The sequence below is a fragment of the Apiospora marii genome (assembly GCF_038362585.1).
Source record: "Apiospora marii strain CBS 49790 chromosome Unknown utg000003l_segment0_segment0, whole genome shotgun sequence".
Classification (NCBI taxonomy): domain Eukaryota; kingdom Fungi; phylum Ascomycota; class Sordariomycetes; order Amphisphaeriales; family Apiosporaceae; genus Apiospora; species Apiospora marii.
The window spans coordinates 5,028,142-5,040,397 of record NW_027117374.1 but is presented as its reverse complement, the minus strand read 5'-3'; the positions used below and the strand labels follow the sequence as shown (position 1 = coordinate 5,040,397).

The window sequence follows — 12,256 nt, the reverse complement described above, 5'->3', positions numbered from 1 at the left end:
GCATTACCGAGCTTCAACATTGATGTCCACCTCGGAAAAATGGACCGAACCAAGTCCATATCCCCCCCGTCCTTCATCGGCTTTATCAAAACGTTCGTTCGGGGTTATCGAGTTGGCATATGCTGCCCCTGTCAAAACAGACGCACAGGGACGGCACCTGTCGAAAGATAGAGCTAGAGGGAGGGGCGAGGCAGGTGCGACGCGGCGACCTAGTGCACTAGAGCTTACGTTAACCCCTAAGTGAAGTCGCGGAAAACAATTCAAGATATCGGGGTTTACAAGTGTAAGACATTGCCAAGATGCGATATGCTGGAATATCTTAATGCTAATCTTGATGCTAAATCAGATGACAGTTTTGATGCCATAATACGAGTCTCTGACTTTTCTCCCTCTGATTCGACCAGACCCCGCGTTGCAGTGCAAACTCTTCTGCGTCACTATCACCTGTCGAGCCAATGCTACCTACCCCCGATGAGGCCACTGTCTGCCCAGGTTTGTCTGCGTAGGTGACAAGCAGAGTAACCCAACAACGTCAACGGGATCCATTGTATGACAGCCATGCGGTTCTCTAGACGACATCTTCTTTGTTGAGTACGGCAGACCAATCGTGGTTCGAGGCCCAGTCCTCCCAACTGGTCATGGGGCAGTCGATGCCCGCCTTGCAATCCTATCAGCTCCACTCTCCCAACATGGTATATCGCGGCACAGCACATGGAGACCCAACTGATCCTCACTGGCAGCAAAACTTACTTTTCTGAGGTCGCCCGCCCTGAGAAGCTCCATTGCCCCGTCGTAGCCAGGGTCCGACGCGTACGAGAACATGACCGCCGCCTCTAGGCCGAGGTCATCATGCCCGCTGGCGGCTACCATGGTCTCCTGTGGGACCTGCTCGTACGTTGCTGGCACATCGGTGACCTTCCTCCATGTCTCGAGGAACTCTGGCCATGTGCAGGTCGTGCCCTCCGCCATGTAGGCCTTGCCCGGCGGCATCTGGTGCACGGCATAGACGAAGTTTCCCATGTCCCTGTTGACGTCGAGATGTGGTTGCGGCTTGGCTGGGTCCGTGGGAAATTGCATCTTGAAGCTGCCATCTTTCTGCTGTACGGATATGATCAGCAACTTGTGTGCCTCTAGATGCTTCACGCAATCTCGGCCACCAGCTTACCTTGGCGAAATATGAGTTGGGAAGGATGTTGTAGCTGGTGAAGAAGAATCCCGTATGTATACAGGACATCTTCTTCGCCAGCTCCGGGTACGTCTTCTCGACATAGTCAGGAAACACATCCGCCTTGGCGTCGTAGTGGTAGAGGTCGGTGTACCTTCCACCGCTGCAGCGAGACGCGTGGCTCAGCGTCGAGACCAGGAAACCGTTGTCATCGAGGGAGTCCGCCGTTGTGGCGGCGGCGTCGGCGACATTCCGCCCGCAACGGTACTCTACATCGTAAGCCAGCTTGCGGATTGACACATTCTGATCTTTGGCTTGTGCGATGCAGTCGGGACGGAAGAACGGCGCCCAGTATTGAGTGACGCTGAAGATCAGATTGGCGCCCCGAAACGCGTTCCTTAAGCTCTCTGCGTCCTCGAGATCTGCCTGAACCATCTCGACGCCGAGTTCAGCGAGCTCTCGCGCCTTCTCGGAGTTCAGGTCCCGAGTCAAACCTCGGACTCGGAACCGGGGGTCTCGCAGGAATCGCCGGGCGACTGAACCGCCCTGGTTCCCTGTGGCACCACATACAACTATGAGTTTATGTCTCATCCTCAACCTTCGATACTAGGTTGCCCGGGGAAGAAAGTCCAGATTATCTGAGATCTCTGGCTTATCAGATTAGTTGGAGAACGTTGGACGAAGAGATATCTGATACTCTCCCACGATATGCGGGGTTGCATAGCTTGTTCATGGCTCCACAGGACCGCAGGACTCAAAGTAGTGGTATCTCTATCAAGGGTCAGCAATAGACCCTTGGCGAGTCGTGTTATTCCTGAACGGTCCTAGCACGCGGTCTGGCCTTTCAAACATAATACACCGGCCATCAAGCACACCTACCCCCTATCTGTAGATGCGAGTGTACCTAGTAAGAACAGCTAACATATCCCAAGTATCAGGATCTCCTAATTGATTAATTAAGTTCAAAGCGGTATTCCACTTGAAGCGAGGGCATCGCCAGAATGTCAGCTTCCACACCACGCGAGGGGACAAAGGCGCTTTGAAGCCCCGACAAACACCTTGTTTGCCGGCAGATGGCAGAATGGGAGCTTGCGATCTAGGCCATATCCTATGTCTTGCTCGGCAATGGATGATTCAACAATGCGTTCATAGTTTGCCGTGGTGCTCCCAAAGTGGCCATTGTGTCGACAGTAAGACAATAATGGCATCCTTTATTACCTCTGGGATATTGGGACACAATGCGCATCGATCGTACTTATGTCATGATCAGGTCCTTGACAATCGTTGTTTTGCAGACATCCACACACACACACACACATACACACTCTAGAATACCACTTCTCTTTTCCTTCTGATTCGGCAAGTATCCCCCGGACTTCAGTTGGAAGCAGCCTGCCTTTTTTTTCTCTACCAACTATCGAACAAACGAAACCAACCGTTACCGATTACACTCTCATTCTTTTGAAAAGACAACCCGTTTTTGCAAGCAGGCTTGCTTCGCTTATCACATTACCTACCATTCGACTTTGACTTCTATTTCAAAATGGCTCCCTTCCAGTTCAAGCCCAACGCCGTCGCTTTCGTCCCTCGAGGCATGCCGACCATGGTCCAAACCCTTGCCACCCCTGCCACCCCCACCACCAACGGCAGCAGCAATGAGATGCCGTGCCAAGCCATACTCCAATACCACACCTGCCTCTGCCGCAAACAAGTCCCCATCTGGGCCTGCAGCCGGCCTCAGTCCCAGTGCACCCACCAGAACATCTCCCTCGTGGTCATGAGCCTGCCCTATGCGTGCTGCGCCGAAACGGACGTAGGCGCCCGCGGCGTCAACAAGAAGCAGCGGCCATCGTCGCAAGGAGCCGAGGAGAGTTGCCGCACCGAGGCCTGCCGCGCCGCGGACCCGGCGAACCGGCAGTACGTGAGCGACGCCGACGCGGCCCCGGCGCTCCAGAAGCAAGAGCTGGTCAAGCTCGACGCGTTCCCGGGGCTGAGCGCCAAGCACTTGGACGAGGTGGCCCCCGCTTTCGTGGAGGGGGGCAAGAGCTGGCCCGACGAGGTCAGGGCGCGGTACCAGGCGCTGCGGGCCTCGCTGGGCGTCGAGGACGAAGAGGAGGAGAAGGCTGCCACCGCCACTGCTTCTTCGCCGACGATGAGCGACAACAACGACCAGAGCGATTGGGACGATGACGATGAGACGGGCAAGAACTCTGACTCCGACACCGAGTCGGAGGCCGGTGCCAACTCGGACGATGACGATGACGAGCCTCCCGCTACCTCCAAAGACCCGGCGAAGGCTAAGTTATGGGCCGCGATGTTCGGGTCGATACGTCGGCCTGACAGCAGTACCGTGATCGACACTACTGGCTCGTACGAAAGCGATATTGACAGCGATTACGAGTCGGATGACGAGGAGGACGACGATGATGAGACAGACGGTAAGAAGAAGAAGAAGAACAAGTACTCTCTGCGATCACTGGTGGAGGAGTCGGAGCCTATCCTTCTTTCCGATTCAGAGTAAGTCGTAGGAAGCAATCCTTACTAGATAAGGTATGAAATTAGTGTTTGTTGTTAGAGCGAGCTCGCGGGCCTGGCGTTTGTCCAGTAAAGGTAGGTAGGTGGGTGGGTAATGAATGGGCCCAGCTGGCGCTGGACCAAACTTGCACATATCACAGATAGAACATTGAGTGTTTGTTTTTCCACAATTTATTAGCAACTATTGAGTGATCATGATTCGCAGACCCTTTTCCGCGAAAATCTTGTTCGTTGTGCCTCCTTCTTTGCTTTGGATTCGTTCCTTCTTGTAACGAATCGAAGTGAGGAAACAAACAGTATTGACCAGCTACGCCTGTGGTCTCCAGAAAGCGCAAACTAGCGCCGTGTTTGACATCGCGCGCGATGAAGAATCGTTTATATCCGTACACATTCCAATCGTTGGAACAGCCGCCCTTCTCTAGCATCCATCCCTAGACTCCTTGGTAGATCGATCGACAGACGCCCTTTTCAAGCCCTTCGTCGACGGAACGGACGACGATCATTATGGCCCGGCGGCGCCCTGGGGCCCTGTGCGATGCGTCGCTCCAGGTCAAAGACGTCCATCAGCCCCCGCGAACGGTCCCCGGTCTTCTTCTTCTTCGCGAGGGCGGCCTCGACGGCGCGGACCCACGCCTCGACGACGTCGATCAGCGAGGGGTCGTCGCAGTACTGCACCGCTGCCTCGAAGGAGCGCTTCAGCTTGTGGTGCTTGTGGCACATGTGCCAGCCCAGGGACCGCTCCGCCATGACGCGCTCGAAGTAGAATCGCAGCTGCGTGAGCTCCCACTCGCGGCGGGCGTTCCAGTAGGCGGGCGTGGGGCCCACGCGTCGGCGGCGCTGGCGACGGCGTGACCGGCCGCGCTGCTCTTCGTCGTCATCCTCGTTGTCTTCTTGCTGCTCGCTGTCCTCGTCGGAGGAAGAATGATGTGACAAAGTGTCGGAGAAGGTCCAGTAGTGCTCGATGCGGGGCTCCTGGAAACGGTCTTGGCCTTCGAGCAGGAAGGCGGGCAGCTGGCAGGCGACGGAGCGGGGGATGGCGGAGACGTTCTCCCAGTCCAGGATGCCGGTGACGACGCCGGTGTCGTCTACGAAGATGTTGTCGGCGGACAGGTTGGTGTGCCACAACATGGTCTTCTCCTCGCAGATGAGTGGCTCCGCCTCCACTAAATTGTTGGCATTATTGAGGTTGTCAGCGTCGGCGGAATCGGTCATGGTCACGTCCTCTTCGTCATCGCTCAACAGTTCGATGGGCTCGTCCTTTGAGGCGCCCTTGAGGGGAAGCTCTTGCTTATCCTCTTCATTTCCCTCCTTGACTTGGGGTGAATCCATGAAGAGTACGTCATGCAATCTCTTCAGGTTGTTCACCAGAGCCTGAATGCGCCAGGGGATGAGGCGGATGATTCGGTTCTGCAGATTGGGCAGCACCCGCCCGGCGTCCGCGTGTACCAAGTTAAGACGGTCAAAAGCCCACTCCCGGTAGGTCCCGTACGGGCCGCGCGGGGGCTTCTTCCCGTTCCGCCCGTTCCACCAGAAGGGCGGGGTGGAATCCATGCCCTTCCACTGGGGCCGCTTTTCGGGATCGCCAGGAGCGGCTGGGTACATGGTAGAGATGCCGCCATCGAACGCCTTGTCGAAGACGCACACGGTATATTCGGCCAGCTGCTCGACGATGCGCCGCTTGCGCGACATGTCCAGCTCCCGCCAAAACTCGAACAGGGGACGACCGGGGAGTTTGCGCATGAGGATCCATTCGCAGCCGACCGGGTTGATGGGCGAGGTGCTGTAGAGGTTTTGAACCACATCGGGCAGGGGCAGCCGGGTCATCATCTTGGTCCAGCGCATGGTGGCCACCTCGCTCAAGGTCTTACGGACCGGGCAGACGGGGACAGTGAACTTGAGGACGTAGCTCTCGCCGGACCACTCAACTGCGAAGAAGGTGTTGTGGTTGCTCTTGTGTATGTGAGTGACCTTGTACTCCTCCAGGGGGCTCACCACCTCTTTGAGCAACATGACTACCTCGTATTCCAGGGGCTCAAGGCTCCATTCCAGATAAGGGTGGAACTCATCCAGCTCCTTAGTCACCCACTTGACACCAATCCAATCGTATAACCCACTTGAACTGACGCCGCCCACGCTCATGACATCTGGATGGTTTACTTCGGGATCATGGGCGTATGGTTGATCATTGGATGGCTGCTCATCTGGCAGCTGCGCATCTGCTTCAGGGCTCACAGCTAACTCATCGTCACGGACCGGGCTGCCGAAGAGGGACGGATCAGTCTCAAGTGATCTCGATCTCGATCTACCAACAGCGGAGCTGACCTCAGCCTGGTCAGCTATGTCGTCAAGACGCAGGGGTGAGACATCATCGTCAAGGCCAGTCCGCTCTGCTCTCTGATGACATGTTGGGGGAGGAAGGAAAGTGCCTGTCTTGTCAACAACGGGAGCAGCATCACTCTCATTTGAGCGCGTCAGCAGCAGCTCATCCTTGACTGCAGGTGGGGGAGGAAGCTCCTCATCAAGCTCCATCGAGCTCTCATTGCCAACGGGAGGTGCGAGCTTATCGATTTCCGCATCGACAGGCTCTTGGACCAAGTCAACCTTCAGCTCAGCATTTGAGGTGGGCTCTTCTTTGATGACAACTCTGCCATCCTCGTCGTCCTCAAGAACGATAATTGGAGCCGTCTCGCGTCTCGGAGGAACGAACAACGGAGACTCATCTGGAAGACGGGGTGAAATATCAGTATCCTGCGGTTGTTTCAACAAAGCTCAATTCGGTCAGTTACTTACAGTCATCGTCAACAACACGGTGTCTGCGTACAACCGGAGGAGGGAAGACCCAGCTGCCATCGTCAAAGCCAAAGAGCGACGACGGGTCTGTCACAGTGCTTGAAGAGTGAGACTCTTGAGAGTTTCGTGACTCTGCATGTTGCTGGATCCCGTGGCCTTGGACAGCGTTGGGGTGTAGGCCGTTGCCTGCAGGCGGCGGTGAAGGTGAATAAGCGAATGGGTTCTGAGCACGACGCTGACCATATACAGGTGCATCTGCAAGAGACGCAACCTGAGAACTCAGCTGGAATGGTTCGGAAGGTGATGCGTGCTGCTGGAGGCCAGGCAAAAGCACAGGCGCAGGGATAGACACGGGGGACGGTGCTTTGAACACAGCCGGTTGCTCACGCACAGCCGGTGACGGTGAATGCGGAACTACGACCGGCGGAACAGGCACGGGTGATGATGAGCGCTTCACGGGCTGAGCATGACGCAGACGGGGTGCTGGAGGTGGTGCTCGGACAACAAAGCTCTGGTCCGGCTCGGGCCGAGGCACAGGCTCTGGTGAAGGTGAAGGGGATATGACGAAGGGATTATCCTGCGTGCCCTGTCTGGGTGCAGCCGGGGCGGGAGTTGAGGAAGAAGAACCCATGAGATTGCCAAGGAAGCGCTTGAGTCCGACCATGTAGCCATTGTCAGACTGAGGCGGCTCGGGGGAATCAGGAACGGGGTTCGGAGCAGCACGAGGCTTGGGGGAAGATGATGGTGACGGTGAGTCTGCGAAAGGGTTTCGAGCCTTTCGAGGCTTTCGAGACGCCATGTTTACCTTGGTTTGTGGTGGTTGGGTTTGGTGTTGTTGATATTTGGTGGCAGACGTGATGGAAGGTTGTGTGTGGGATGAAAGTGTTCCAAGGTAAGCTAAAGGCAGTACCTTGTTCAAGAAAGGTCGTCAACCTGAACCTGACGCCAAAGAGGGTTAGAGCAGAGAGGGAAGCTTGCCGGCACGGAGGGGTTTTCCATCACGGAGCTTGACGGCGCAGCTTGATGGCAGGGCTTCGGGCCCCGGAGCTTCTTAGTGCGTATGAGACTGGAAGGAAGACTTGGTACACGGGGCTCGAAACTGTTTTGATTTATTGGAAGGGACAGCTGGAAGGAACCGCTTTATTGGATTGCTACCTGGCAAGAGGTAAGTTGCATTCACACGATCGTGAACCCCGTCGCCGGGTAGGCACCCGGTACCCTAATACTTTGGCTCAGTAGGAGCTGTCCCAGCTCTGCCCCCGGCAACAACTGAGATGCCCGTAACGCAAGGTGAACAATGGCACCTACCATCGTGTAATAATCTAGCTTCTGGACCAAGACTGATCACCTGGACCGCACATGAACTGCACACTACTAGTAAACATACATACCAAATCTCATGGGGCTGCATTGCAGACCTTGCTGTTCGTGATGACTGGCCGGTGAGATGACGATGATGAATGAAAACGATGAGCTTGGATCATATAGTTCACTAGGATTGACTTCATTGTCAATAAAGATGCAATTACACAACTTCAACGTAGGTCTCGACTGAAATCGATGGCTTGGAGTACAACACAAAACCAGCAAGTGCCTGTAAGGGGCGAGTGAATATTGTGACCACCCTGGATACCGTCATATCGCAGAACAACAATCTGGTCAACACCCGGGCTCATGCCTAAAGCTCAATCTACATAAAACCAATCAACTGAAAAATGGTTCACTCTGTGCACAATAGATGGTAAATAAAGGTAAGTGGTATCATTTGTATTGCTCTCTTAATTATACACCGCGCCAGCTTGAAGACACAAGTCTATAAAAATTCTCTTTTCAGAGACAAGCAAAAAGGCCGAACCCAATGCCTAGCCTGACCATGACCAAACTAAACTGTAGCCATTCCAAACCCTTGCGATTGGATATCCTCCAGCTTACGCACTAACGCCGTCTTCCCTAGGACATACGAATAATGCGCTTATTTGCCGGGGTTGGACTCGACGAAGCTGACACCCTTGGCGATGTTCTTCTTCAGGTCGGCCAAGCAAGCCTCGATGAGCTTCTCCTCAGCGGCGTTGACCTCACCAATGGGCAGGATCTTCTCGACACCGTTGGGGCCGAGCTCGACCTTGGAGGCGAAGAAGTCGACGCCCTGGTCCTTGTACAGAGGGCTGTCGACGAAGGTGGGCTCAACAACGCCCTTCTCGCCCTGAGCGGCGCGGAGGACGGACTCGGCCATGCGGGCACCGGCCATAGCCATGGAGAGGGTGGCAGAGCCAGCACCGTCCTTGGCCTTGACGACCTCATCACCACCGAACTGGACGCGGTTGATGATCTCAGCGTTGGAGCTCAGCTCGGGGTGCTTGCTCTGGCTGAAGAGGGGAACGATGGTGACACCGGAGTGACCACCGACAACGGTGATGTTCTCGTCCTTGGGGTCGGTACCCTTGGTCTCGGAGACGAAGCGCGAGGCACGGACGACATCGAGGGTGGTGACACCGAAAAGGCGCTTGGGGTTGTAGACACCACGGGCCTTGTAGACCTCAGCGCAGATGGGGACGGTGGAGTTGACCGGGTTGGCGATGATCAGCAGGTTGGCCTCGGGGGCAGACTCGGCGCAGGCCTTGGCGAGGTCGCGGACGATGGAGGCGTTGGTGTTGAACAGATCGTCACGGGTCATACCGGGCTTACGGGGGACACCGGCGGGGATGAGGATGACATCGGCACCCTTGACAGCGCTGGCAAGACCGGAGGGAGTGGCATCGTAGCCAGTGACCTTGGACTTGGTGTTGACGTGGGAGATATCGGCAGCGACACCTGGAGACGAGCAAGACATCAGTAAGCTGACGTTGGTGAGAGTTCTTGTTGGGCAACTTACCGGGTCCACCGCGGATATCGTACAGAGCAAGCTCAGTGACTCTGGGGTTGAGCTTCAGCAGCAGGGAAAGAGGCTGGCCAATGCCACCGGCGGCACCGAGGACAGCGACCTTGGACAGCTGTGTAACATAATCAGAGTCAGCAATTGCAATTGGTCACCCGATTGAAGCCATTGGCAGCAGCTCTAGCTTCAAGTGGCGGTGGGCGAGCTGGACAGGGAGAGCTTCACTTACGTCTCGGGCAGAGGCGGAGAAGGCACGGCGCTGGAAGGCGCCAAAGGCCATGCGGGAAACGGCAGGAAGCATTATGACTGCTGAGACTGATGATTGTCTGTAAAAGAGAATTGAACAGAGGGAGTGGAAGGATTGAAGGCTGAACAATTGGCCGTCAAGTCAAGTCTAGTCTTGGGTTGGGAAGAAGAAAGAAGGAGGGTCCAGTCAGAGTGACGATGGTCTAAATAACTCGAGCAGCTTTTTAGATCCATCCTCGTTGTCCGGTAACTCCCTCCAGCCGAATGAAGCACTTTCTTGTTGAGCCCGCACTTGTCCTCTTTGGGCATGGCGCCCGGATCGATCGGTGCTCGGGGAAACTACGGCATCCGGTCTTCCTCTTCTAAGAGCTTCATCTGCAAGTGCAATTGAGTTTGGGGTCGTGATCCTGAGCACTAGGTATGGCTTCACCTTTGGATAAAATTCAATATTAACTTGTTCACTTATAGTGATTGCCGATTGAATGGTAGTCTTTCTTGACATCTGGTTGTGTGATTGAAGAACTGACGAAGAAACTTTGAAGTCCGTCCACATTGCTCTCAATCCCTCTGCTTAATGGCTCTATCTACATCAATTGGCAGCAGTTGGGCCAGATTGGCGAGGCAAACTTTCTGTAAAACCACTACTGTTTCGTGTTCCTCCGGCTCCGGCCCATGATCTCGCGTCCAGTGCCAATTACGGCCTCAATGGCCCTGACGAGCCCGCCCTCGTCGTACCTCAGCATGCCGTCCACCCTACGCCCGTACACACGGATTGGCTCCACCCCGAGGCTAGCCAGCTCATCCCTATCCACCTTCGGCGTGCCCTCGCCGTCGAGGTGAATCAGGTGTGTCACGTACTTGTGCACCTCGTCGGCGCTCATGCTGCTGTTGCTGCCGCCAGAGGCAGCTTCCACTTGCCGCACGTCAGAAGCCTGGCTCTCCTGCAGCGCGCGGACGATGGCCCTCACAAAGTCCACCGCCGAAAACGGGTCCGTACTTGGGCCCGTCTCGCGATCCAAGCTCGAGTTGAGAATGAGCACCTTGACTACCCCTCGTGGGGCTGCAGCGATTGCCGACCCCACGCCTCGCAGAATCAAACTCGGCACGAGTGATGTGTAGAGCGATCCTATAGAGTAAATGACAGCGCCGGCGTTTGTAACAGCGTCAAGGACTTTGGGGTTTGCGCGGGGACGGATCTCGTGCCCGTAGGGATTGATATACCTGATAGCTCTAAGCGTTAGTATTCCTCTGAAGCTGAGCATATTTCAAGTGATGCTTACCAAACGCGCTCAATGCGCGAACTAAGGTCCTCTTCCCCCGACTTGGAAAACTCAATGTACTGCTTCCGCAACATGGGCAAGGACCCCGGCAAATTGGCGTCCTCGATGAGATCATGCTCGTCCGTATCCTCCGCTTGCTGGTTCGCCGCCGCCGCCGCAATGTCTGGCAGCGACGTGGGCGCGCTGGGGTGCGAGATGGCGTTCTGGCCCGTGATGACGGTCTGGTCCGTCAGGCCCGCCGAGATGTGGTGGGTGAAGCTCGTATTGATGGCCGGCAGCACCAGCGTCTGCGGGGGGATGGCGCAGATATGGCTTAGGAGGTAGATGGCCGACTCGAGGGACCCCAGGAAGAGGCGGGCACTGTCCATTGGTACCCAAGTTAGTTGATCGAACCAGCCTGAAACTGTACATATATATGCCAATGCACATAATAATAGCTCGCCAACTACTCACCCGGTCAAGAACATATTCCCCACCGCCGCCCTCCCAAAATGAAACGTGCTGCTCGGCCGCGCCCGCTTCACAATCTCCATATTGACATGGTTGAAAAACGGCCGGATGAGCTCCTTCTTCTCGCTCGAGACCCCGTCCCAGATCTCGTGGCGCCCGTCCACGACGTCCAGCCACTCGGACCGCGCCGCGTCGGCGTCGGAGCTGAGCCGGTAGTTGAACAGCGCCTTGGTGGCCGCGAGGTCCGCGTTGCCCTCGGGCCCCGCCGGGATGAGACGGACGAGTCGACCTGGAGGACAACAGGGACGATGCCACGTGATTAGGCCAAGCACGGTGCGGCAGTAAAAGAACGGGTTGTACCCATCGTCAGGGAAACTCACTGCGTATATCACCAATACCTAGATATCTCGCTGTTAGTACACGCCGCACCTAATGTTGTCAGGGGGGTCTAGACTTCTTACCAGGGCCGCCAAAAACGCGAATCAGCTCAGAAGAGCTACCGCCGTTGTCGCTGATGGGAATAACATAGCTGAGAGTGCAGGCCCGACTTTCGCGCAAATCATTGAAAATATCCACGAGGCTATTCGTCGCGGTGCCGCCTCCAAAGATCACAACCCCTTTTCCTTTGGCAGATTCCATGTGGGGCAAGGGCAGCATTGTTGGCAGAGTGTCAAGTCAGAGATGAAAACCCGAAAGCCTCACTTGTTGGTCTAATCTATTAGTCCTGCACGATATCTAGAGCACCTGCCTTTATTATATACTGCAGCGAGAAATTGCCAAATGGGGCATCTTCGGCTTCGAGGAAGCAGCGACGTGGTCTTTTAACGAATGAGGTTTAAGTTGACGATTTAACTGTGACTCAGTCATGGCGTCAGGCCAGGGGACGTGCTGTGCCGCTGATTTTGTATGGGGTTC

At 55.6% G+C, this 12,256-nt stretch overlaps 5 protein-coding genes across 5 annotated transcripts; 1 reads left to right on the top strand and 4 right to left on the bottom strand.

Annotated features, from left to right (window-relative positions):
- Positions 1 to 568: 568 nt before the first annotated feature.
- On the bottom strand, positions 569 to 1,756 carry PG985_005114 (uncharacterized protein; the record flags this gene model as incomplete). The annotated part of the gene is made up of 3 exons (XM_066824883.1): positions 569 to 667; positions 751 to 1,098; positions 1,166 to 1,756. The coding sequence occupies 3 exons, from the start codon at positions 1,754 to 1,756 to the stop codon at positions 569 to 571; spliced, it is 1,038 nt and encodes a 345-aa protein (XP_066688043.1).
- A 952-nt stretch (positions 1,757 to 2,708) lies between these two features.
- On the top strand, positions 2,709 to 3,686 carry PG985_005113 (uncharacterized protein; the record flags this gene model as incomplete). Its single annotated transcript, XM_066824882.1, has 1 exon — positions 2,709 to 3,686. The coding sequence occupies one exon, from the start codon at positions 2,709 to 2,711 to the stop codon at positions 3,684 to 3,686; it is 978 nt and encodes a 325-aa protein (XP_066688042.1).
- Positions 3,687 to 4,168: 482 nt separating this feature from the next.
- PG985_005112 (Aminoglycoside phosphotransferase) lies at positions 4,169 to 7,289 on the bottom strand (the record flags this gene model as incomplete). Its single annotated transcript, XM_066824881.1, has 2 exons — positions 4,169 to 6,420; positions 6,491 to 7,289. 2 exons carry the CDS (start codon positions 7,287 to 7,289, stop codon positions 4,169 to 4,171), a joined length of 3,051 nt encoding a protein of 1,016 aa, XP_066688041.1.
- Positions 7,290 to 8,462: 1,173 nt separating this feature from the next.
- PG985_005111 (malate dehydrogenase) lies at positions 8,463 to 9,666 on the bottom strand (the record flags this gene model as incomplete). Its single annotated transcript, XM_066824880.1, has 3 exons — positions 8,463 to 9,301; positions 9,363 to 9,480; positions 9,595 to 9,666. 3 exons carry the CDS (start codon positions 9,664 to 9,666, stop codon positions 8,463 to 8,465), a joined length of 1,029 nt encoding a protein of 342 aa, XP_066688040.1.
- A 586-nt stretch (positions 9,667 to 10,252) lies between these two features.
- Positions 10,253 to 11,980, bottom strand: PG985_005110 (uncharacterized protein; the record flags this gene model as incomplete). The annotated part of the gene is made up of 5 exons (XM_066824879.1): positions 10,253 to 10,832; positions 10,892 to 11,251; positions 11,345 to 11,630; positions 11,722 to 11,751; positions 11,803 to 11,980. 5 exons carry the CDS (start codon positions 11,978 to 11,980, stop codon positions 10,253 to 10,255), a joined length of 1,434 nt encoding a protein of 477 aa, XP_066688039.1.
- Positions 11,981 to 12,256: the final 276 nt, after the last annotated feature.